General features: G+C 51.8%; 1 protein-coding gene across 8 annotated transcripts in view; it reads right to left on the bottom strand.

Moving 5' to 3' along the window:
• MYO1B (myosin IB) overlaps positions 1–23,603 on the bottom strand; it is a 158,554-nt gene that overhangs the window by 37,157 nt on the left and 97,794 nt on the right. For all 8 annotated transcript variants that reach the window (XM_080667320.1, XM_080667324.1, XM_080667322.1 and 5 more), the window contains exons 8-15: positions 21,595–21,693; positions 20,123–20,226; positions 18,593–18,740; positions 17,856–17,974; positions 17,518–17,604; positions 15,251–15,316; positions 3,580–3,684; positions 744–806 (exon numbers count right to left, since the gene is read on the bottom strand). In XM_080667320.1, coding sequence (XP_080523446.1) covers positions 744–806; positions 3,580–3,684; positions 15,251–15,316; positions 17,518–17,604; positions 17,856–17,974; positions 18,593–18,740; positions 20,123–20,226; positions 21,595–21,693 — 791 coding nt within the window. The remainder of the gene's footprint in view (positions 1–743; positions 807–3,579; positions 3,685–15,250; positions 15,317–17,517; positions 17,605–17,855; positions 17,975–18,592; positions 18,741–20,122; positions 20,227–21,594; positions 21,694–23,603) is intronic.

Here is a 23,603-nt window from a genome sequence, read left to right as displayed (position 1 = left end):
CTATTTTTAATTTCTTAATTTGAAGCTCCACAACGTTTTCCGGAGCAGCGTCACCAATGTACATTCCCAGCAACAGCGCACAAGGGTTTTCCCTTGTCTCCCGGGCCCGACGGAAATGATCTTTGTGATAATAACCACCGAACCGTAGGTGAAGAAGTCGCTGGAGCTTTAGAAAGGAAATGGCTATTTTGCTTCGGCAAAAACCTGCACGGCTGCTCCGAGCCTCCTCCGCCCGGTGTCCGCACCCCCAGGAGCCGGGCCTGCGCTCCGGGAAAGTCAAGATACGGCGACGGGATAAGCCCAGGGAATCAGGCTGTCTCCCGTCATCCGGGCTATTGTTTAAGACCCACGTGCGATCCCTGAGGGCTGTGGTAGGGTCTCCGGACCCCGCAGTTCCCCGGAGAAAAGCACTCCAAGAATGAAAAGACTCGCAGAAACCGGTTTGGCTTAGTGGATAGAGCGTCGGCCTGCGGACTGAAAGGTCCCGGGTTCGATTCCGGTCAAGGGCATGTACCTTGGTTGCGGGCACATCCCCAGTGGGAGGTGTGCAGGAGGCAGCTGATCGATGTATGTTTCTAGCTCTCTATCCCTGTCCCTTCCTCTCTGTAAAATATCAATAAAATATATTAAAAAAAAAAAAAAAAGAATGAAAAGACTCAAGCTTAGCACCGAGGGCAGCCAGACCGCTCGCAAGAAGGGAATCGTGTCAGCAGGAAACGGAAACAACTGTGCCGAATACTCACATTTTCTATCAGGTCACAGATGATAGCGTTGTTGAAGTAGTCGATGTGAGTCCATTCTATGTCCTGGAAAACAAACCGGAAAATCAAACGCCACGTCACGACGCTGCACCACCGCCCGCCAGAGAATCGCCCCTGCCCAGCCAGCTGCCTGTCCTTCCCTTCCCGTCTCAATGATCCCTACAGAACAGCCGTAGGCAAACTACGGCCCGCGGGCCGGATCCGGCCTGTTCGGCTGTTCTATCCAGCCCGCGGAGCCGAAAGAGCGGAGGGTTCTCTTGCTCTCCCCTCCGCTCCTTTACTTTAAATTTATATTAGTTCACACAAACACTCCATCCATGCTTTTGTTCCGGCCCTCCGGTCCAGTTTAAGAGCCCATGGTGGCCCTCGAGTCAAAAAGTTTGCCCACCCCTGCTATAAAATCAGTGCTGACCACGCCCTCTTCCAGGCCGCACGCTTCCTACGCGGCGGTCCACCCTGACATCCTCATCGAAACGCACGCCCTGGACCTGCTCGGAGTCGGCCGCCCACTCCGCTCTCCCACCCGTGGCCCTTTCCCATGCTTCTCCCTGGCCCTCACCCAAACACTGACTCCGCAGGCCCTTGGATCAACATCACTTTGTGTGTGTTTACAGTGTTTAGATGGAAAGAAGTCAGCACTTGATCCCAAGAATCTAAGGCCTCGATTTTTCTATTCTTAATTTGTAATCCCTGGGGAAAATTAAGTTCAGTGAATCCCACGTGGGACGGCAGTGCACTGTTTACTTCACGTGTGAAAACAGTTCGGTGCGAAGAGAAACTATTTTCAACCTCAGGAGAGACACAAGAGCCGATGCCCAGGCCCCGACAGAGGCCAATGTGAGGCCACATGGAATTGTCTGTTTGCTTACATTCTGCCCACTCGTGTAAACAGTTATTTTCCTTCGAAAGGGAAAGAATGGATTCACCCAGCAAGCGGGGCAGCTTCCTATCCACGCTCAGAAGTGTCCTCGGCAATCCATACAAACTGTTTAAAGCTACAGATCAAAGCGCTCACATTCTCTTTACGATGAAAAGACAGGAAGCGGATTAATCTGGCTTTTAGGATGTTTATGTTACCAAAATGTGCCAGACCAGTACAAGAGTTTCTAAAGCATCAGGATCATGCTATAAGGAAAATATTTATGACTTGGCCTTCAAGGAAATGGGTTATTTTACTAAGTCGATGGGGATAAAAATCACATTAGAAAAGTCTATATTGTGAAATAAAAATTTAAAGAGAGAATTCCGCATCCTTAACGACTTCAAATGACACTACAAAAATGAGGAATACCTACTATATTTTCCCTTGTACTATAACATTAAGGCAAATAAATGAAAAGGAAATAAAAATGTAATAAAGTCATTCCTTTTCATTTTTCTGAAATAAGTAACTTTATACTTAAAGATTGACTTTTCAAAATAAAAGGGAGAAAACCAAGTATGTGCTTTACCATTACGGGTAAAAGGACTTCGTAAACATTCCTTCTTGTTTTTAAACTAGTAGCCCTGTGCACGAATCCGTGCGCCAGTAGGTCGCTGCCGCCCTCCTGCAGCTCTCCGCACCCCCACACCCCGCACCCCTATCATAGCTTGCTGCCCTGCCCTGCCCCCTCCTGCAGTTCTCCGCCCCCCACACCTCTCACATAGCTTGCTGCCCGGCCCCCTCCTGCAGTTCTCCGCCCCCCACACCCCTCGCATAGCTTGCTGCCCTGCCCCCTCCTGCAGCTCTCCGCCCCCCACACCCCTCGCATAGCTTGCTGCCCTGCCCCCTCCTGTAGCTCTCCACCCCCCACACCCCTCGCATAGCTTGCTGCCCGGCCCCCTCCTGCAGTTCTCCGCCCCCCACACCCCTCGCATAGCTTGCTGCCCTGCCGCCCTCCTGCAGCTCTCCGCCCCCCACACCCCTCGCATAGCTTGCTGCCCTGCCCCCTCCTGCAGCTCTCCGCCACCTGCCTGTAGTTTGCTGCCCCACCCCGCTGCAGATCCGTGATCCGGTTGTCAGGTGGTCGGTCGGGCGTAATGGATAATTAGCATATTCCTCTCTTATTATATAGGATGTCATTAAGTGAGACCGTCTTCATAGCACTAGTACGACAGCTGGCATTATAGCAAGCACTCAATGAATGTGACCGATTTTCATTATAAATTTTTAGAAAGCCAATGCTTTCCACGATGGAACGACAACACCGAGTTTTTCCACAGACAGTTCTCTACGTTTTGGCAAATGCATCGTGACGTGTAATTACCACTCAACCAGCCCGCAAGGCCCCTCGCGCTTCCCCCCCCTCTGCGGTCCCACTCTCTCCTGCCCTCCGCCCCTGGCTACCACTGGCCTGGCTCTGTCACTTGGCCTCGGCAGCTTCGCCTTTTCTAGAACAACACACAAACAGAATCGTACAATCGACAGCCTCTGGCCTGGCTTCTCTCACTTAGCCTAGCGTGAGATTCGCTCCCGCAACCGTGTGTCTCGATCGTTGGTTCCTTTGGAGGGCGGTGCAGTACGCCCTTGTATGGATGTACCACAGTTGTCTGTCCCTTCACTTCAGCCTTCCCGTCACACAGTATCATTTCCCATCATTGCATTAAAGCCCTGGGAGATGGGAGTCGCTAAGCTGGTATTTATCGAACACCAGCAGCACACACACAAAAAAATCCCAGTTGGCCCAGATGTCATACAAAACAAGTGTTCAAAAGACAGCAGGTAGCTCCACTTAGGGGACGCCGATTGTAGGGTCATGGCTACACAGCCTTCTGAATCCAGAATCTGTGTCCCGCGTGCGTGAAAAGGGGACAGTTAAAAACGGTATGTCAGCGTTACCTCCCGTATGTACTCCTCCTGCTCTTCTTTAAGGGTGAGTTCGATGAAGATCTGCTGCAGCTTCTCATTACAGTAATTGATGATGAACTGCTCAAAGCTGTTGTCCTGTATGGAAAACAATGAACCGTGCCGTGAGCTCTCCCACAACCGTGACCTCTAACCTCTCAATCCGCGAGAAGCGTCACACACGGCCTCAAGCTGACCGGGGGCCCAGCACACAGCCCCCGGGATGGAGGCTCCCGCACCGAGGCACACAAGAAACGTCCGCGGGGCAAGCGAATGAACGGAGGACACACAGGGGAGGCAGTATGTGAAGGATGGAGATTTCAGTTGACAAAGGAGCACCCCACACACGGTAAAGAATATAAACAAACACATTTTCCCCTGAAGGTTCAGAAGGAAAAAAAAAAACAGCTCTATAATCTGTCACCCAAGTTTTCAACCTTCCACTCTCAGGTGTAACTTGGGCGCTCAAGAAGGTCTCCCTGTGTGTATAGATGAGTGTGCATGTGTATGGATCAGTTTCTTGTTCATCTGTCTCACTAGAGGGTACACTTCTAACTCGACATCCCTGGTTCGCAATGTAGGCCCAGCAGCACCTCCAACTCGCACCTGATAAGTATTCCATATGCATCTCATGAGCCAATGAATGGACTCCATATGCATCTGATGAGCCAATGAATGGACTCCACATGCATCTGATGAGCCAATGAATGGACTCCATATGCATCTGATGAGCCAATGAATGGACTCCATATGCATCTGATGAGCCAATGAATGGACTCCATATGCATCTCATGAGCCAATGAATGGACTCCATATGCATCTCATGAGCCAATGAATGGACTCCATATGCACCTGTGAGCCAATGAATGGACTCCATATGTATCTGATGAGCCAATGAATGGACTCCATATGCATCTGATGAGCCAATGAATGGACTCCATATGCATCTGATGAGCCAATGAATGGACTCCATATGTATCTGATGAGCCAATGAATGGACTCCATATGCACCTGATGAGCCAATGAGTGAATGGCATGCCTACAGAAAGACGACTCATGGGAATCAGCACGTCAAAACCATCTTCTACTTAGAAACAATCTCTCCTCAGAAGGCTCACAGAGCTACTACTCTTATGACTCTCGGCACTTCCGCCTTTCTAGTAGAGCTATCTCCTGTGCAATCTGGTGGGTGATCCACGCCTAAACCATCTCTGAGCAATCAGTCCACTGGGAGGTATATCCTAGAGGCACAAATGCTTGTCTGCTGAATGGACACCCTTCACCGGAACCTCATGGTCCAGGAAGAGGTAGTTCTGGTAATAAAACTAGTGAGATTCAACTCCATCCCTCCTCTTTGCAGAGAGAGAGAGAGAGAGAGAGACGGTGGCATTGGGAACAAAGGACGGTGGGACCCCACCAGGATCAGCCCGACTCTTCTCCCCCTGGGGGACCAGCCCCAGGATAATGAGTGAGCTGAGAGGGTCTGCACGCCACAGAACTGATCACCCCTCCCAGTGGATCCATGGAACTTCCGGCCTTCGAATCTCCCCTTAAACAATAAAAACGAAGAAGTCATAGAGTGCTTTGAAAGCTGATCTTTCCGACTCAACTGTGGTCCCACCTGGGACATAAGTATTGAAATGACACATGCAAAGCGCAGGCAGCTGGCCACATTTTTCCTGGAAGTCGGCGGAGGACGACTCACCACAGGGATGAACTAGCTCATCGGAGGGACTTTCGACTCGAAACCATAGATGACACATGTACACAGTCACGGCTGATCCTTTCATGTTTAATGTAGTCAAGGATAAAGGGTGTTTTTTTTTAATCCTAAAGTTTATAAAGGTCACACCTTGATGCTCAATACTTTCAACAAACAGAGTCTTAGACACAAAGGCAGCCCCCAGTACCCATCTTCGTATAAAGATTTAAAACCAGGTGCTCCAGTCCTCAGAGGTTACCCACTTAGATTAGAAGCTGCAGCCAATCGGGTAGAGCTGTGTTATCGTTACTATTATTATTGCTGTTATAACCCGTATAAGGACATTACATATATGAGAAAAGTCTGATTTTCTTGGTTTGGTAAAATAGGTCCTTACAGAATGCTAAGAGCACAAACGAAAACCTTGGAAATAAAGTCAGTATTTTAATGGTTTATATGAGCAGGTCTTTATGTTTGTTTTTATTTTTTTAGAAAACAAACTCATGGGATACCTCCTCCCTCGTAACTGGGTAAGTCTGTGCCCGTGGGGCTGTTTTTTTATGCTAAATCGTCCAATGGCAGGTGCTGAGGAGGAGGGAGGGGAGGGCGCCGTGTGTTCAGACCCAGGACGTGGCTGCGCACAGCCTGACGGACACTCCAAGGACAGGCTACGGGACACACACACACACGATGAGGGCCCAGAGCACCACGTCACAGCCACAGCACAGCGCGCAGAGCCGTTAGAGCTACGCCGACTCCCCTCGATCGCTCAACGCCCTGCGTGGGCTCTGTCCGTGCCCACGGCCGCCGATGGCCTCGCTGCCGCGCTCACGGCCGGGAAAGCGCGTCGCCCGGGCATGCACAGGCCCCACGGCACACGGGATACTCACTGCATCCTGGTGTGAAGGCACAGATACACACGTGCAGTCAGCGCTTAGGGTGCAACCAACGCCTAGAAGTGAACACTTAGGGACAGTGACTCGGCGGTGTGGCTGACAGGCTGACCGTCCAGGCGCTGTTTCTGATGGCGTTAACACGTTCGATCCAGACACGTGTCCTAACGATGCATGAGTCGGGGCCGGGACCTACACATGTGTCTGAGCAGTGGCTCTGCGAGGCGAGACGCCTTTGGGGCGAAAAGGGTTTGACTGACGTAGGGACACGCCCTGGGACTTGCTTGCGGTCCGAAGGCCGCGGAGCCTGAAGCCTCTAATTCTGAATTACCAGGAAGAATACCATGTGTGTGGCATCCACCCAGAGTCAGGGCAGCCAGCTGCAGGTCACCGAAAGGTGAAGAGTTCAGCAAGATCCAGGTCCTGCCGAAACCGGTTTGGCTCAGTGGATAGAGCGTCGGCCTGCGGACTGAAGGGTCCCGGGTTCGATTCCGGTCAAGGGCATGTACCTTGGTTGCGGGCACATCTCCAGTGGGAGGTGTGCAGGAGGCAGCTGATGGATGTTTCTCTCTCATCCATGTTTCTAGCTCTCTATCCCTCTCCCTTCCTCTCTGTAAAATATCAATAAAATATATTAAAAAAAAAAAAAAGATCCAGGTCCTCCCTTCCCCCAGGATTGCGGACCGCCCCCCGCCCCCCCATGCCACCCTCCTCTGTGGGACCCACCCTGTGCCACCCACCCCTGTGCTATAGCGGGGTGTCTCCCCTCCAAGCACAAGCAAGGTGACACAGAGTGTTCTGGAGACTCTGCACAAAAGCTTGGCTCTCTGACCTCTCCTGTTGCTTAAAGAGCAAAAACAGGAACAGAACAGCACAGCCATGAGGGCAGAACCCCGCTAGCGCCTTCCCGCGGCAGTGTCTGCGCGTCTGCTGCACGCACAGCTCACGGCCCGCAGAACAGGCCACGGGCCGCCGGCCGTCCCGCTGCTGACAAGGAAGGGGGTCCTGGATCCTGTGGTCTGAGTGTGAGTGGTGGACACTGTCCAAATTCGGGAGGAAACAGGGCTTCAGAAACCCTTAAAAATAATTTGCAAAGATTTATAATCCGCAGGAAATGAAGGCGCAGCCTGGGCGGCCCAGAGCTGAAACGGCACAGGTCTAACGCGTCCTTCGTCCGCGCAGGCGGTACACGGGCCAGGGTCCCCTGCACACGGCCTCGCTGGGTCTCGGGACCTCACACGGATAGGGAGGCCCCGAGCAACCTGCTATTTGGAGGCATGTGGGGTTTTTAAAGAACCGGGAGGGTGGCCAGCAATCCAGAGCCGGTGGGCACCTGTCCCACGTGTCAGCCGCCTGAGTCAGTCCCCAAAGGAGGAAGTGGCCGGCGCGCGAGCGCACGCATGACTCACCTCCTCTCTCGCTTCCTACCCATGCCCCGCGCATGAAATTTTTCTCCACTGTCCAACCCACATTCATCCCTGTTATTACTGTGATTATTATAAAACTAACACGGTTGGGAATACCTTCGAACAACTCCATCCAGAATTTTCCATTAGACAATCCCCTTGAATGAAGCTCAGAACCATCCCCCTCCCCGCCCCGCACAAACACACACACACACACACACACACACACACACACACACACGGTCTGCTCCACAGCCAGGGCTCGGGATCCTCCCGTTCACAAGGAGCTCACCCCGTGTGGGCTGGGGGAGGGCTCTGTACAGATGTATCGCCTACCAAAACGGTCAACTCCAGGGCTTCTCTCAAGGGTTCTAGAGCGTGAGTCCACCCCACCGTGCAGACAGAACATCAGGCTCTCAGCCGAGTTCGTCACCAAGGTCATCCTCACACGTGCCAGCTATAAACGTTGCTCCTCGAGGGATGATTTTTAAAGATGGATCAAAAACACTGGCCTGGCCTTGCCGGTGTGGCTCAGTGCTTGAGCGTCGACCTATGAACCAGGAGGTCATGGTTCAGTTCCCAGTCAGGGCACATGCCTGGGTTGCAGGCTCAATCCCCAGTGTGGGGCGTGCAGGAGGCAGCCAATGGATGATTCTCTCTCATCACTGATGTTTCTCTCTTTCTCCCTCTCCTTTCCTCTCTTAAATGCATATATATACATATATATATATATATATATATATACACACACACACACACACACACACACACATATATACACACATGTACATATACACTGAGTGGCCAGATTATTATGATCTCTGAACGCATAATTATCTGGCCACTCAGTGTATATCCTATATAATAAAAGGCTAATACGCAAATTGTCCCCTTGACCAGGAGTTCGACCAGCAGGCAGGCCGGCCACCCGTCCATGTCCCCTCCCCCTGGCCAGGGTGGCTGGACCCCACCCATGCACGAATTCATGCACCGGGCCTCTAAAATATATATATATATACATATATATATATATATATATATATACACACACACATACACACACACACACACACACACACACACACACACACACACACTGAGTGGCCAGGTTATTATGCGTTCAGAGATCATCATCATCTGGCCACTCAGTGTATATGCCAGTTCCTATGGTTTTCTCAGTAACAGAATAGGCTGATGCTCTCCTAAACTCCTTAAGGCAGGTGTTTCCATTCTGTACTCTTTACCAACAGCAAACACTGAGAGGGAGACGTACAGGGAAGGCGACAGCTCCCTCACCCTTGTCATTAGACGGGGCCTGGGAGGCTCTTGCAGGTGAATACTATGTGTCGGAAACAGGAGGGCAATTCGAACCCAAAGACCAAGATTCCAGCCAAGCACTTTTCATGACACATTTAACTGGCATTTCTTACCGTTCAGCTCTCCGTTCAGGGCCACTGTGGGCTGTATCAAGTGGGGCAGGGGTTCTACACCTCACAGACAATGAAGTCTCTTGTGTAACATATGAAACAACACATTTTTATAAAGGTGATAGGACTCCGAGCTTAACAGCACTGTTTTGGAGGCGTTGGGCGGTATTCCTGCTGTAAAATGTGCAGTTGGTCCCAGCAAAAGTGTACTTGGTGGAAAGCCTTGGGACAGTCCCAGTAATAATCATGTTCCTCTAAAAAAATATAACGTGCTTAATCCATTTTTTAAAATCGCAACGTCAAACAATAGGCCCTAAATCAAGAGCTGGTTTTTATAAAAATTTAAAAAAAAAAAAATCCTCAACATAAGAGAAAAGCATTTAACAATAAAGTGTGTTCTTTTTAGACATTTACAAAATGAAACAACTGGCTAACGTTGGAGAACACTCCCCTTTAATTACAGTATACCATTGTTCTTCCAGGTACAGACTCACAGGTGGTAAGTTCCAGGAAAAACAGTTTTACAGCCTGGGCCGAGGGCTCAGCTGGTTGTAGCACCGTCCCGTACACCACAAGGTTGTGGGGCATGTACAGGGCATGCACAGGAGGCAACCCGTGCTTCTCTCGTTCTCTCTCTCAAAAAAAATTTTTTTTTTTAAATTAATAAACATCCTCGGTGAGGATGGAGGAAAAAGCACAGAACAAAACACAGCGGTATCGTGCTCTTCTTAAATATTTTAAAACAGGCTTTGCTTTAAAATGTGAGACAAGAATAACGATGAAAACTGGAACAGAAGATGTTGCCTGTAACTAGACTCACTTTTCTTTTTAAAACAGTTCAGCAAAGAAATCCTAGAATCACGAGACGAACTGACCAGGCGACGCCGAGGGTCCCCCCCACTCTTAGATTGTGTTCCGAGGAGAGAAGTGGAAAAGGAACGCCTGACTCAAAACGACCAGCCCCCTTCTGCAGGAAGCTAGCTCCACGGTGTGAAAGGTGGCGTGTGCAGCCCCGATGACCTCCTCTGGGCTCCAGGACACGAACAGCTAATTAACTTCCCCTGGAAACTCCCTGTCCATTGTTAAGACCTACCAGACAAGTACTTAGGGAAAAGCTGAATCACTTTAGATCAGGCGTCCTCAAACGACGGCCCGCGGGCCACATGCGGCCCGCCGAGGACATGGATCCGGCCCGCCGGGGGCCGCTGCCTGTCCTGCTTAGCAGCCGACGCGTCCCGGGCCCGCAGTGCGCATAGGAATTTGTTCATAGTTTTTTTTTAAATTATAGTCCGGCCCTCCCACGGTCTGAGGGACAGGGAACTGGCCCCGTTTAAAAAGTTTGAGGACCGCCAAAACCGGTTTGGCTCAGTGGATAGAGCGTCAGCCTGTGGACTCAAGGGTCCCAGGTTCGATTCCGGTCAAGGGCATGTACCTTGGTTGCGGGCACATCCCCAGTAGGGGGTGTGCAAGAGGCAGCTGATCGATGTTTCTCTCTCATCGATGTTTCTAACTCTCTATCCCTCTCCCTTCCTCTCTGTAAAAAATCAATAAAATATACTTAAAAATAAATAAATAAATAAAAATTAATAAATAAAAAGTCTGAGGACCCCTGCTTTAGATGGTCAGCGTTGCTCCGAGTTTAATTTCATTCTTCTAAGGGATGGCATTTATTATTTTAGAGATGCTCTAAATATTCCTCACAGATCCAAGGCCATGTCTTCCGTTCTAAGAACATCCAGACTGAGCTGTGGAGAATTGGAGTGGTCGGATCATAACCTTCTTCCTTCACAAAACCGGGCTGATGTTCTCCCGGGATGTAGAGCTGGGCTTTCCTCCTCCGCGAGTTTTAATTCACTTCGCCCGACGCCCGGCATCAGTGCTCTCCACTGATCTGCTTCCCCGGCTGATGGCAGGTCCCCGCGGCCTGTGTGGCTCCCCGCGGCCTGGGAATGTGGCCACCAGCCCGCGTGTCAGCACCCTATGCTTCCGTGCATCAGCGTCCAGCTCCTGTTTAGAGAAGGACCGAGTGCATGCCAGGTTTCCGCCAGCTCAGCTGAAACCGTGTCCATGGGACCGGTCAGGGGGTCACGAAGCAGGATTCGAAAACAGAAACTTCGGGGCCTTTACTGTCCACTGTGAAAAGCGAGGCCCAGGGTGTTGTAACCACAGAACCTCTCACTCCTGCAGTCGGTGTTCACAGGACGGAGACGGCTTCTCTCTGAACTCAGGTTATTTCCACGCATGCAGACGACGTCACAGACACTCTCAGCTTCACCGCTGACGTGTTCTGCACCCTTCTCCCGAAACCACAGCCCCGGTGCCACGCCACGGCCCCGTGACCTGGCTTCGAGGCGCTCGAGCCCTGGGCCCCTGACCTTCACGGGTTCCCGTTTTTCAGAGAACCCAGGACAGCGGAGGGTGGCGTCGGGGGTATGTACATATTAGAAGGAAAAAGACCTGCTAAGTCTGTACCAAAGGGCACGTAAAAGCGCCCAACCAAATCTTTATTCTGACTTCCCCAAACGAAATCTATTTATAAAATGAGGAAGTGGTTAAAATCAAGATGTTTGGAAGATTGCCCTGAGAAGATTTAGACAGGCAAATGGAGAGCACAGTGAGTTATCATGAAGACTAGACGTCACTTCTCTGGGAGGACTGGGGAAATCCAATCCCGTGCTGCCAGGAGGAGGAACGTTAGCGCCCGAGGACTTGATGCCCACCATGAGACATGCTACAGACATGTGACTGGTTGGCTGGCTTCGGCCTGGACTGACATTCCTGTTTAGAAAGAGCAGAACTGTCACCTGTTCGCCCTGAGGAATATGGTCCACATGCAGATGAGGGTGAGGTCAGGTGAACTGCAGGTGCGGCTGGGTGTTTCCCACGGTAACTGGGTGCAGAGGCCGCACAGAAGACCAGCACACACGCCAGGAATCACAGTTCACGCTGGAGAGTCCTGTTTACGGCAGCTGGCCCCGCGCTGCACCCCGGGATCGCCTGGGCGCTGTGGATTCTGCTGCAGGCCCACGCCCCGCGATTCTGATCGACTGGTCGGGGTGCAGCCCTGACATCTCCATTTCCAGAAGCTCTCCAGGGATCCCAGCACGCAGCTAGGTCTGAGCTACTGGACCGGGGCGTCCCGCTGAAGGAAGGAAGGCCGTTCAGAAATGTGCGCTGGCATTCCCACCAACGCGCGTCCACACACAGGGTCACAGCGCGGGGAGAGAGGCTGACGGAACCGTGTTCAGGGAGATGGCTCGGAGAGACACGGGAATGAGCCATACGGGAAGAACATTCTTGGATCACTGATGGACATTCCACCCAGGGCAAAGGTACAGGATGCTTCCGCCCGGAACATCCGCGTTCTGTTCGGAGAGGTCTGCAGCACACACACTCTGAAAAAGGGATCCAGCCCTGGCCGGGGGCTCAGCGATGAGCTGTAGCCTTGTTCCTTACACCAAAGGGTTGTGGGTTCGGTCCCCGGTCGGGGCAGGTACAGGAAGCAACCGATTGACGCTTCTCTTTCACGTCGATGTCTGTGTGTGTGTGTGTGTGTGTGTGTGTGTGTGCGTGTGCGTGTGTGTCTTCCTTCCTCTCTAAAATCAATAAAAACAAACAAGACATATCCTCAGGAGAGGAGTTAAAAAAAGAAAAAAAAGAATCAGCTTCCTGGACAGACTCTCCTCAGCCGGCAGCAGACCCTCACTCGCAGGGCCCAGCGGCGAGCTCCCTGCCCCCTGGAATCCGGCTCCACTGGGCCCTGAATAAGGACTGGAGAAGTGACCCCTCATCCCCCCAGGGTCAGCCTTGCTCCTGAGCTAGAACTCAGTCCTGAGTGCCGTGAGGTCTGCTTCCCACAGCTCCTTAGAACGCAGGCCACCTTAACGAGGAAGCCACGCAAATGTCCAACCCGTGATCCCGACAGAACCCCTGTCCTGTGATACCACATCAAGCACCTGCCCGCTGGCTTCAGGATCAACACAGCAGGTCCTCTTTATTTCGGGCAAAATGAAAACCAAGGTAAAGTCCGTTTCTTGGACTTTGGAAACATCGCCGAGTATAGCTCTTGCCTCTCCGTTCCCAGTGCGATCGCTGCCTCGGCCTTATTCACGAAACCCTCTCCATTCAGACCGCAGCGTGCCGGGACAGAAGGCCTTTCCGGCCAACCCCAGGGAAGGGCTCTGACACGCCGCCCGCTTGGTGACGTAACCTGAGGTCTTTCTAGAAAGAGATGAATTCCAGCACAGCGACTTCTCAGGGTATTCAGGTAATTCTGCAAACTCACAGACCTCTTTCTCTCTTTTTAGTAATATATTTTTATTGATTTCAGAGAGGAAGGGAGAGGGAGAGAGAGACAGAAACATCAGTGATGAGAGATTCATTGATTGGCTGCCTCCTGCACACCCCACACTGGGGACTGAACCCGTAACCCAGGCATGTGCCCTCCACCGGAATCGACCCCAGAACCCTTCAGTCCGCAGGACGATGCTGTATCCACTGAGCCACACCAGCTACAGCACGTTCTTCTCTCTTACCAAGGGCCCAGCACGCTCCCTGGCAGAGTCTGTTAAGGGGCAGGCCCTGGGCTGAAGGGCAGTGGCCTGGACACAGCTCGAGGGGGGCAGCCATGCACAGCCCCAGTGTGCCCCCCTCCGCCCCAACACACAGACATACTAGGGAAGGTGTCCCCTCCTGGCAGGGGCTTGGAGAGATGACAGCAGCCCAGAATCGGGGGCAGCCAGAGACTTAGCACAACCTTGGGGTTCCCCCACACTTACTGCCAGATATTGAGGAGCCTGTGACGTTGGGGAGGAAAGTGAGGGATCTGTAGGAGACCTCTGATTATTTTAGTGAGAGGCCTGGGGTTTAGGTCCGGAGTCCACCCCTTGGTAGCCATGTCACCTTGGGGGAGCTACGTGACCTTCAGGGCCTCACTTCCTCATCTGTAAAATGGGAGTAATAACAGCAGCCACTTCTGCTGTGAAAGCTACAGCAGCTAGGAGACGGAGCAGGCCCCACAGCGCTTGGATGCAGTCAGCCCTCAGGCGCTATTTACCGCGAGCTGGCCAATGGGGAGAACGCGCCGCCACCAACATGCATGTGCCGTGACAGAGGCATTTGCTAGAAAGGCCTGGTTAGCTGCAGGGAATGGTTTGACGGGCTTTTCTGTGACCGTGAACCCGGTAGTTTGGAACAGGTGACATCTTCGGGTGGTTATCCTGGGCAGGGCCTGGTTATTTAAAGGAACTCACAAATCACTGCTTGTGGGGCAGAACAGAAAAAGGAGAAACCGATCTACTTGGTATTTTCCGAAGCCAATCTACAACACCACTCCTGAAAGTGAGAACAGGTTTTCAGAAAGTCCTACCATACCTTCACAAAGTCAAAGTTAACAAGGGGGTACACAAGAGATTCTAATGTAGAATGTAATTTGTAAATATATGTATATATTTCAGTTGTAGTAAGCATGGGGTCTTTTTAAAAATTCATTACAGCCCTAGCCAGCTTGGCTCAGTGGATAGAGCGTCGGCCTGCGGACTCAAGGGTCCCGGGTTCGATTCTGGTCAAGGGCACATGCCCGGTTTGTGGGCTTGATCCCCAGTGGGGAGAGTGCAGGAGGCAGCTGATCAATGATTCTCTCATCATTGATGTTTCTCTCTCTCCCTCTCCCTTTCTGTCTGAAATCAATAAAAAAATGTATTTTTAAAAATTCACTACAAACTTCAGCAGAAATTATTTCAACCCTGAGGCAGAATTCGTCCTGTCAGATCACAGCCGGTGAGACCCACTACACCTCTAACCCAGCCCCCGTGTGTGGGTCCCACAGAGACGCAGTGACGGGCGCTGCTGGGCATGGCTAACGCTCAGCCGTCCCTTCCTGACTTCTTCACGGCACCGTCCTGCCTCACTTTCCAAACAACTTACAAATAAGTGAACGCCCTCAGGCATAATGTCCACACCCCTTGTAGGAAATTTCCCGGTAAGAATTCTGCATTTGCCATTTCAGAAGTCAGGTGCTAACACAGGAAGTTCTGTTACACACAGCAGTGTCTCCAAAATGCCACTCTTCGCACTCAAAACACATCCAAACACACACACACATTCTGTTATATCTGCACAGAGGTCATTTGTTGATTCGAAGTTACATTAATTATATAAACACTGTCTATGGAAGAGTTAATTCCCAACTGTTCGAAATTAACAACGATAATACAAAAAAGTAGAAAAAAAGCGTACCTCAAAAATTTCAAAGCCGTAGATGTCCAAAACGCCCATGACCTTCTTCCTCACTTTGGTCTGTGCCTTCAAAAGTTTCAAAGTGATGGGTTAATTTAGGCATGAAAATGACACCAGAAGCTCAGCAAAGTCAGCAAAGAGCTAACATGCTAATGAGACCAGACGGCAGAACGACCTTCCGGAAAGACCAGTGGGTGGGGCTGCAGGGCCGAGAGGCAGCCTGGGCTTCGAGGGCCGAGCCCCTTGCACAAATTTCGTGCATCGGGCCTCTAGTGTATGTATATGTATACATATATATACACACTAGAGGCCCGATGCACGAAGATTCGTGCAAGAATGGGCCTTCCTTCCCCTGGCCGCTGGCACCGCCTTTGCTCTGGCCGTAGCCACCTTTCTGTTCTGGCCCGGAGCCGCCTTTCCACCTTCCCACGCTGCCCAGAGGCCCGGAGCAGCAGGGGTGGTGCGGAACGCCTGTGTTGTTGCCATGGTGACGATGCAAGCATCCTACCCTGCCCCCGGCCACTCGGCACCTGTGTATGCAAATTAGCCCACCATCTTTGTTGGGTTAATTTTCATACTCACTCCTGATTGGCTGGTGGGCATCTCAAAGGTATGGCCAACTAGCATGTTACTCTTTTATTAGGTAAACTAGAGACCCGGTGCACGAAATTCGTGCACGCAGGGGTGTGTGTGTGTGTGTGTCTCTCAGCCCAGCCTACACCCTCTCCAATCTGGGACATCCCTCTCACAATCCAGGACTGCTGGCTCCCAACTGCTGGCCTGCCTGCCTTTCTGATTGCCCCTAACCACTTCTGCCTGCCAGCCTGATCACCCCCTAACCACTCCCCTGCCAGCCTGTTTGCCCCTAACTGCCCTCCCCTGCAGCCCTGGTCACCCCTAACTGCCCTCCCCTGCAGACCTGGTTCCCCCCCAACTGCTCTCCCCTGCAGGCCTGCGTCCTCCCACCCCAACTGCCCTTCCCTGCAGGCCCAGTCACCCCCAACTTCCCTCCTCTGCCGGCCTGGTCACCCCTAACTGCCCTCTCCTGCAGGCTTGATCGCCCAAACTGCCCTCCCTTGCAGGCCTGGTCCCTCCCAACTGCCCTCCCCTGCTGGCCTGATCACCCACAACTGCCCTCCCTTGCAGACCTGATCCCTCCCAACTGCCCTCCCTTGCTGGCCATCTTGTGGTGGCCATCTTGTGTGTTGGAGTGATGGTCAATCTGCATATTACTCTTTTATTAGATAGGATAGAGGCCTGGTGCATGGGTGGGGGCCAGCTGGTTTGCCCTGAAGGGTGTCCTGGATCAGGGTGGGGGTTCCCTTGGGGTATGGGGCAGCCTGGGCGAGGGGACTGTGGTGGTTTGCAGGCCGGCCACACCCCCCGGCGACCCAAGCGGAGGCCCTGGGATCTGGGGTTTATTTAACTTCTACAATTGAAATTTTGTAGCCTGGAGCGGAGCCAAGCCTTCTGCTTGCTCCCTGGCCACAGCCATTTCTGTTGGGATTTATTTATCTTCTATAATTGAAACTTCGTAGCCCTGAGCAGAGGCCTGGGACTGCCAGGGCAGGTGGAAAGCTTGGCTTCCTCCATTGCCGGGGGCAACCCTAGCCTCCTGCTCTCTCCAGCTCTGTGGCTGCAGCCATCTTGGCTGGGTTAATTTGCATACTTGCTCCTGATTGGCCAGTGGGCGTGGCTTGTGTGTGTAGGGGAGGTACAGCCAATTTGCATATTACTCTTTTATTAGATAGAATTACAAGTCAACTGTGTCTCGTAACCAGCATAACTGTGACTTAGTGTTGTGTTTTAAATGTCTGAGATAAGATGTTGGCATGAAATCTTTCAGAAATCTGAATAGCAGATGACATTTAAGGAAGGCAGTAGTGATGCTTAATTATGAAAAAGGATCGCTAAGTCTCACAACAGATAGGGTCTTTCAAAGTTGCCCAGGCCAATCCCCTCGTTTGATGGAAGAACAGTAGTACCGAGAGGGGTCACGTGACCTTTCGGGCAGGGTGTCCAACTAGTCAGCAGAGGGGCCAGGATGCTGAGAGTGAGTCTGCAAAGAGATTGCTAACGACGTGGCAAAGCAAAACAGAGCCCCTGAGAGATTTCAACCCCACACGAGGGAAATCCTTCTCAAGGAACAATCCCGGTACTCGGTAACCAATAATTTGATTATAAAGTTAAGGTATCTTTTCGCCTGGAGTTTATACTCTGAATACCATTTACTACAACGGATCTATTTGGCTCCAGAGGTTCAGTACCTTGATGCTTTCATTGATCCTATTCACCAGCCATGAGAATAACCTGCTGTAGAGGTTTTTAGCCAGAGCGTCCCGGGCATAGTACGCCTAGAAGAAAGAAAAAGAAACACTCAACGTGCCCACGACGACCACAATGCTTACCTTCAATAAAATAAGATTTAAAAACAGATATTTCTCAATTTCTTCTCAGAGCCAGTTTTCATTCCACTCTGGATGGCCAGTCAAGCCACTGATAAGTGAGTGGTAACCAATAACCTGATGATAAAATTCAAGCATCCCCTGGTGTGAAACTATCAAACACCCCGAGTCACTCCCGCCTGGGCGCTGCGCGCACCCACCTGCGCCACGTTCAGCGTGGTGGACACCTTCTCCTGCTTGGCCTCCACCGTGCGGAAGCTGAAGGCGCGCTCCAGGACCGACTGGTCGATGCCCGTCAGCTCGCAGATCTCCTTCAGCTCTGTCGGGGGAGGACAGGATGGTGACTGAGCCGTGCTCTCACAGCCACGCTCCCGGCTCAGGATCTCCTCTACGGCACATTCACCCCACACCGCACAAGACACTCCAAGCACAGCTCTGAGCGTGCTTCTGTGCACCTTCGCTAGAAAGCTGTTTTCGAGCCGATCGAAAGCAAGGTTCACGCTCTGGGTTAAACACGGCGGGCAGGAATTCAGGACGCGTTGCCGGAAACCAATCATTGTCTCACTAATTAGAAAGGTGTGGACAAGGAACCTTGGAAGGTTGGTCAACCTTGAAGCTCTGAAAGGTCAGAGCCAACCACTCCCTATCTAATTAAGACAATGGTCGCTGAAGCGACCTGCCTAAGAGCAATGAGTGTGTCCCAAACCTGAATAAAAGGGATGGCAAGGCCGAAGCAAAGGGTAGTCCTCCCACTGGAGGTGGGCTCCCGCCTGGCCCCCCATTTTCCCAAATTAACTCTTTTCTAGTCTCTCTCTTCATTTTAGTGTGCGGCCTCCTCCAGAACCCGAACCCTGAACCGGAACCCTGAACCACGCGGGACGTGAAAGGGGTTCCCACAACGCGTTTGCCGGACGAAGCCGATTCCGCACCGACTCACCGTTCTTATCCTTGATTTTGCTTTCGTCTAAGCCGTTCACCCGCGACTCGGGCTTGAACTCGATGTTGCCCAGTTTCAGCACCGCGGCCACCACCTCCAGGACGGCCTCGGCCTCGTGGTCCATGAAGCCCACGATCTGCATGGCATTCTGGGGGACAAACACCCGTGTTCTTTCTGTAGCTCTTTTTATTTATTTTTTTTAAAGGAATCACATAACATGGTTTGTTTCTGAAGTAACAAAAACAACAACAACCAAAAAGACAGAGTGTCCCGGAATAAACTTCCCCAAACGGAAGCCTGTTAACAAAATGGATACAGCAACCACCTGGGGCTTTCTCTTGTGCAAGGGTTCAAGCTGAGGTTCTGGGAGCCCCCAGGGCACCTCAGGGGCGGTGACAAAGGCGGGAGGAGGTGGGGGGACGGGACAGGAAGACAGAGGAGGCTGGGAGCTGAGCCTTGGGTTCCCACCCCGTTTCTGTGTGTGTATACACATGCATCCTCTATACTGGAACTCTACTGCTGGAAAGAAAACCTTTCATAACCCCCTACAAAAAGTCCTCCTCGCTCGCTTTACACCTGAGAACAAGTGTGGTTTGCAAAGATGAAGTCTGCAAACCGACCCAGGGCACTGTGGGTCATAAGGCACTTTCGTTCGGTCATAAATGTGCGTTGAGGGCCAAGCATTTGCCAGGCAGAGTCCGTGGAGAGCTGGTCTAGAACCCACGTCTCACAACGGTGTGCAGGGCTCCACAGGACTCGCCTTCCGCGACGTCCACAGCTTTCGTAAGGACGCACTCGGAGACACGCTTTCTTTCCGAGAAGAGCCCAGCTCGTCTGGGTATGACGAGGCCACCCAGCATTTCAAACGTACACGACGGTAGAGAGAGCAGGGAGAGAACCCCAAGTCGCCCCACGCACCCTCAGAGATGAGCTGGTGACAATCCAGTTTCCTCCAGGATCCGGCCCACCCCCCACCCCCCACCCCCACCCCCCACCCCTGCTGTCTCACGTGCAAGTAAACATCAGTGTCCACGGCACGTCCCCAGAGCAGCGATTGTCAAAGTGCCCCAGGAACATGCCATAAATTAAAAGACTGTTTCTAAAGGCGAATATTCCTGGTTTCGTCACAACTTCTCAGAAACTGTTTAAAAACACAACCTTCTGCTTCAAAAATAGTTGTGACTTCATACGATCCTAGAACATGTTAAGTTTTCACACCTGAAAATGCACTGTTGGCCTTTGGTTCTGACAACAGTCAGAATTTCAGTACAACCTCAAAGGAATCAAACCCCAAACTCATACAATCAGAGGCTCCTGCTGATGAACAGGAAAATCGTGGGCTCCCCTAAGGCATGGCCTTCACCTTGCATGACCTCCGGGCTAGTGAAGAGATCACAGCCAATACAAATACAACCGGTTCTCGTAGCATTCTGAACCTTTACGGGGCACGAGTTACACCGTTTGTTACCCATTCCGACCGGGCGATAAAGCGCTGCCCACTTTAAAGAGTAACGAAAAGGGTAACCTTACCCTCACGGTTCGGAAATTGGCCGCATCGTCCACTCCGTTAACTTTGGCCGAGTCCAGACTCAAGTAGTTGTATCGGCTGAAATCCCGCTCGAGTTTAAGTTTCTCTGTTGAATCACACACACAAATCGATCAGCCACTTCAATACCTCGAACCCCCTTTAACAGGAAAACTGGTGCCCCAATCCCAGGAATAGCAGTTTTCTGGAATCACCTTTCTTGGTGATGTTCCTAGTTTTCTCATGTTTATTCTTAATGGGTCAGGCCCCTTCCATAGGTTTATAATATAAAGTGTCTTCAGTGTACTATTTCATCTTAACAGGTTATCTGCCTAGCAATTCCCGCACCAGGGTATACTAAATAGAGGGCAGGGATAAGGGTCCCCCTACACCCTGTGTTGGGGGTGCTTTTGAACTACTTCATTGGGGTAGGTTCCAAAAAAGGGGTGTGCTGGGCGGGAGGCTGACCATTTCATGGCTTATTTGGGGTCCCCCTGGAAGAAGTCCTCCCTCTGAGGTGACACCCACAAGCTCTAAGCAGACCAGAGCCCGACACCTCTGCCGGCTCCCCCCTTCCTGATAACCCCCCTCGTGCGTGTGCAGCGGACACTCCGGAGCCGTTATCATGGCCTTTGCCATCCGTTGTGAGGGTGAATCTCCCCACGTCGCGCTGGCTCGCCAAAGCTCCTCTGGTCGCAACCATTTGTTCAGAACTTTTCGTCGACTGGGTGCGGCACTGATGCACTTAACGCACTCTCTCCAATGTCCAGAGGTGAGGTTTTCAGCTCTAGTTGCAAATGCCTTCCCACTTTATTTCTCCATCTTCACGGAACCATGTTTCCATCCAGGTATGCATCTACTGCTCCCTGCTCATTCCCCCTCCCCACGTGGAATGAAGGTATTATCCCATCTCACTGGTTTACGTTATCATTGGCCCCTCCCCCAATGCGTAGCTCTTTCAGGAAGCCATCTGAGACAGGGACAAATATCAAACCAACGCTGGCGTGTAAGCAAAGCAAACACACCGTGCTCTTCACTTCAACCAGGGTCACGGAAAACGTGTAAGAAGGAGGGGAATGCATGGGAGACCCTTTTTAAAAGAATGCTCTGGTTTGAGCGTCTGTCAAACCTCAGAGGGAAGGCAGGGGAGGGAGGGAGGGTGGGAAGAGATCAACCAAAGAACTTGTATGCATATAGGCATAACCCGTGGACACAGACAAGAGGGTGGTGAGGGCCTGGGGTGGGCGGGGCCGGCCTGGGAGAGGTCAGTGGGGGAAAAGGGGACATCTGTAATGCTTTCAACAATAAAGATGTTTTTTTAAGGTCAATTTAGGAAATCATTTAAGAAAGAAAGAAAGAAATGAAATGAATGTTCTGGAAAACGCTGTGACATGGCCTGCCGGGGGCTCCGTGATGAGAGCATCATCCATACACTAATACGCCGAGCCCTAAGACTTCTCGGGGGGCAGGGACTCACCCAGGAGCTCCTCGGAGGCGCCGGAGAGCAGCTGGTAGAAGACGTGGAAGTTCCTCTCACCCCGCGGCTGCTTGACCACGCGCGACTTCTCCAGAAGGTCTGCAGGGAAGAAGGATCACACCCGGGGGCAGGGTTAGCTTGGCTCCTGCACCCACCATGGTTCTCTCCTCCCCTTCCCCCGTCTTCCCCCGTTTCGGATTAACAGACCAATACCGGAAGGCACATGCTCAGCTCTAGTTCCAGGGAGGATCGCAACCCTAACGGAAGCCATCAGTGAAACGCACAGCGTCCCTTAGACAACAGCGACACGCAGAGTGAGTTCAACAACACACGCAACCACCCGGCGAAAGGCAATACGCTTGACACTAACAGCCTCTTCACGTGGCATGACATTCGCTTCCTCGACACGGAGCCTTACACGTCGAACCGAGCAATGAAGTGCAGCTTTACCAACCCACGAAGTGATTACGATAATAAATCACTTAAAATGTCTGAGGTCTGACGGTGCTTTATAGACTTTTCCCATGGCGTCCTCCACCCTTTTATGAGGAATGATTTAACAGGTGGAAACGGACGGGCCGAGAGGGGAAGTGCGATTGGAAGTCAGGCCACCTGACCCCGGTGCAGGCCCGCAGTGCAGCCCCACGCCCGCCACCGGGAAGAGTGAGCGACGCCCTTGATAGAGTGACACCTTAGAGAATAAAGGTGGGTCTCACTTAATGCCACCTGGTGGTATTGGACAGCATGCTTTCATGATTCCAGGTAATTTTCATCCCGTAAATTTGAAAGTTTTCAAACTTTCTCCAAGGAGGGAGACAGAGAGGGAGGGAGGGAGGGAGGGAGGGAGGGAAACAGGGAGGGAGAAAGAGAGAGGGAAGGAGGACGGGAAGGAGGGAAGGAGGGAAAGGAAAGGAAAGAGAAGGTGGGGGGAATTCTCTGGCCAAGGCCAAATTTAGTTATAAAATTCCCAATTAGTGATCCTATTCTCGAGGACTACATTTAGAGAACAAACACATTGGATCGCTAATAAATTTAAAACATCATCCAAAAAACGCACAGGGAGAGAGGCCGTGCCCTTTCTCTGGAAATGGCGCCGAGCTCCCTAATGCGCGTCACGGGATCCACACCAGCATCTGCCCAGGTCAAGGTCAGTGCACACGTGAGGCATGCCAAGCCCCAGGGGGTCAAACACATGTGGTCACTGTCAGAAGGAAACCTAACAGTGGGCCGAGGAGCAGAGAACCAAAGTATATAAACACACAACCACGAGCAACAGGACCCTGTGGCGCTTTTACACGCTCATCCCCGGTCATTCATTCGACGTGGATGGCGGCCAAGGCCTCACCCAACGCAGGCTTCCTATAGAGCCGAGAGGAAGAAAACCAATGGAAGGCGCAAGGGAGGCGAAATTTCGTCTAGGAAGACTGTGCAGCACCCATCACCTCTAGGGACTGGCCATTTCACCCAACGAGCAGGTCCACGCCGAGGTGCAGAGCAGAAGACGGAATCGGGGAGGCTGAAAGGCAGCGGATCTCATTCACCCCGTGGCTAAGAGCACCAGCACTGTTCCAGACAGAAGAACCCACCGGGCAAGGGCAGGCTCTTCGTTGAGAAGCCAATCCTTACAGCAATTCCTCAAGCCTGGAGGGAAGTAACTCTATTACATTACAAACTATATAAACCAACGCTACAGGCCTAGCCAGTCTGGCTCAGTGGATAGAGCGTCGGCCTGCAGACTGAAGGGACCCAGGTTCGATTCCGGTCAAGGGCACATGCCTGGGTTTCAGGCTCGATCCCCAGTAGGGGGCATGCAGGAGGCAGCTGATCCATGATTCTCTCATCATTGATGTTTCTATCTCTCTCTCTCTCGCCCTCTCCCTTCCTCTCTGAAGTCAATAAAAATATATTAAAAAAATAAAAATAAAATAAAAACGCTACAGCTTATCTCACCCATTCATGCGCAAACTCCTTCAGTCGTCAGCCCACTCACCGCTCACCCCACGTGCCGG

The sequence above is a fragment of the Plecotus auritus genome, assembly GCF_963455305.1.
Source record: "Plecotus auritus genome assembly, chromosome: 5".
Classification (NCBI taxonomy): Eukaryota; Metazoa; Chordata; class Mammalia; order Chiroptera; family Vespertilionidae; genus Plecotus; species Plecotus auritus.
This window is presented reverse-complemented; position numbering and strand designations above follow the sequence as displayed.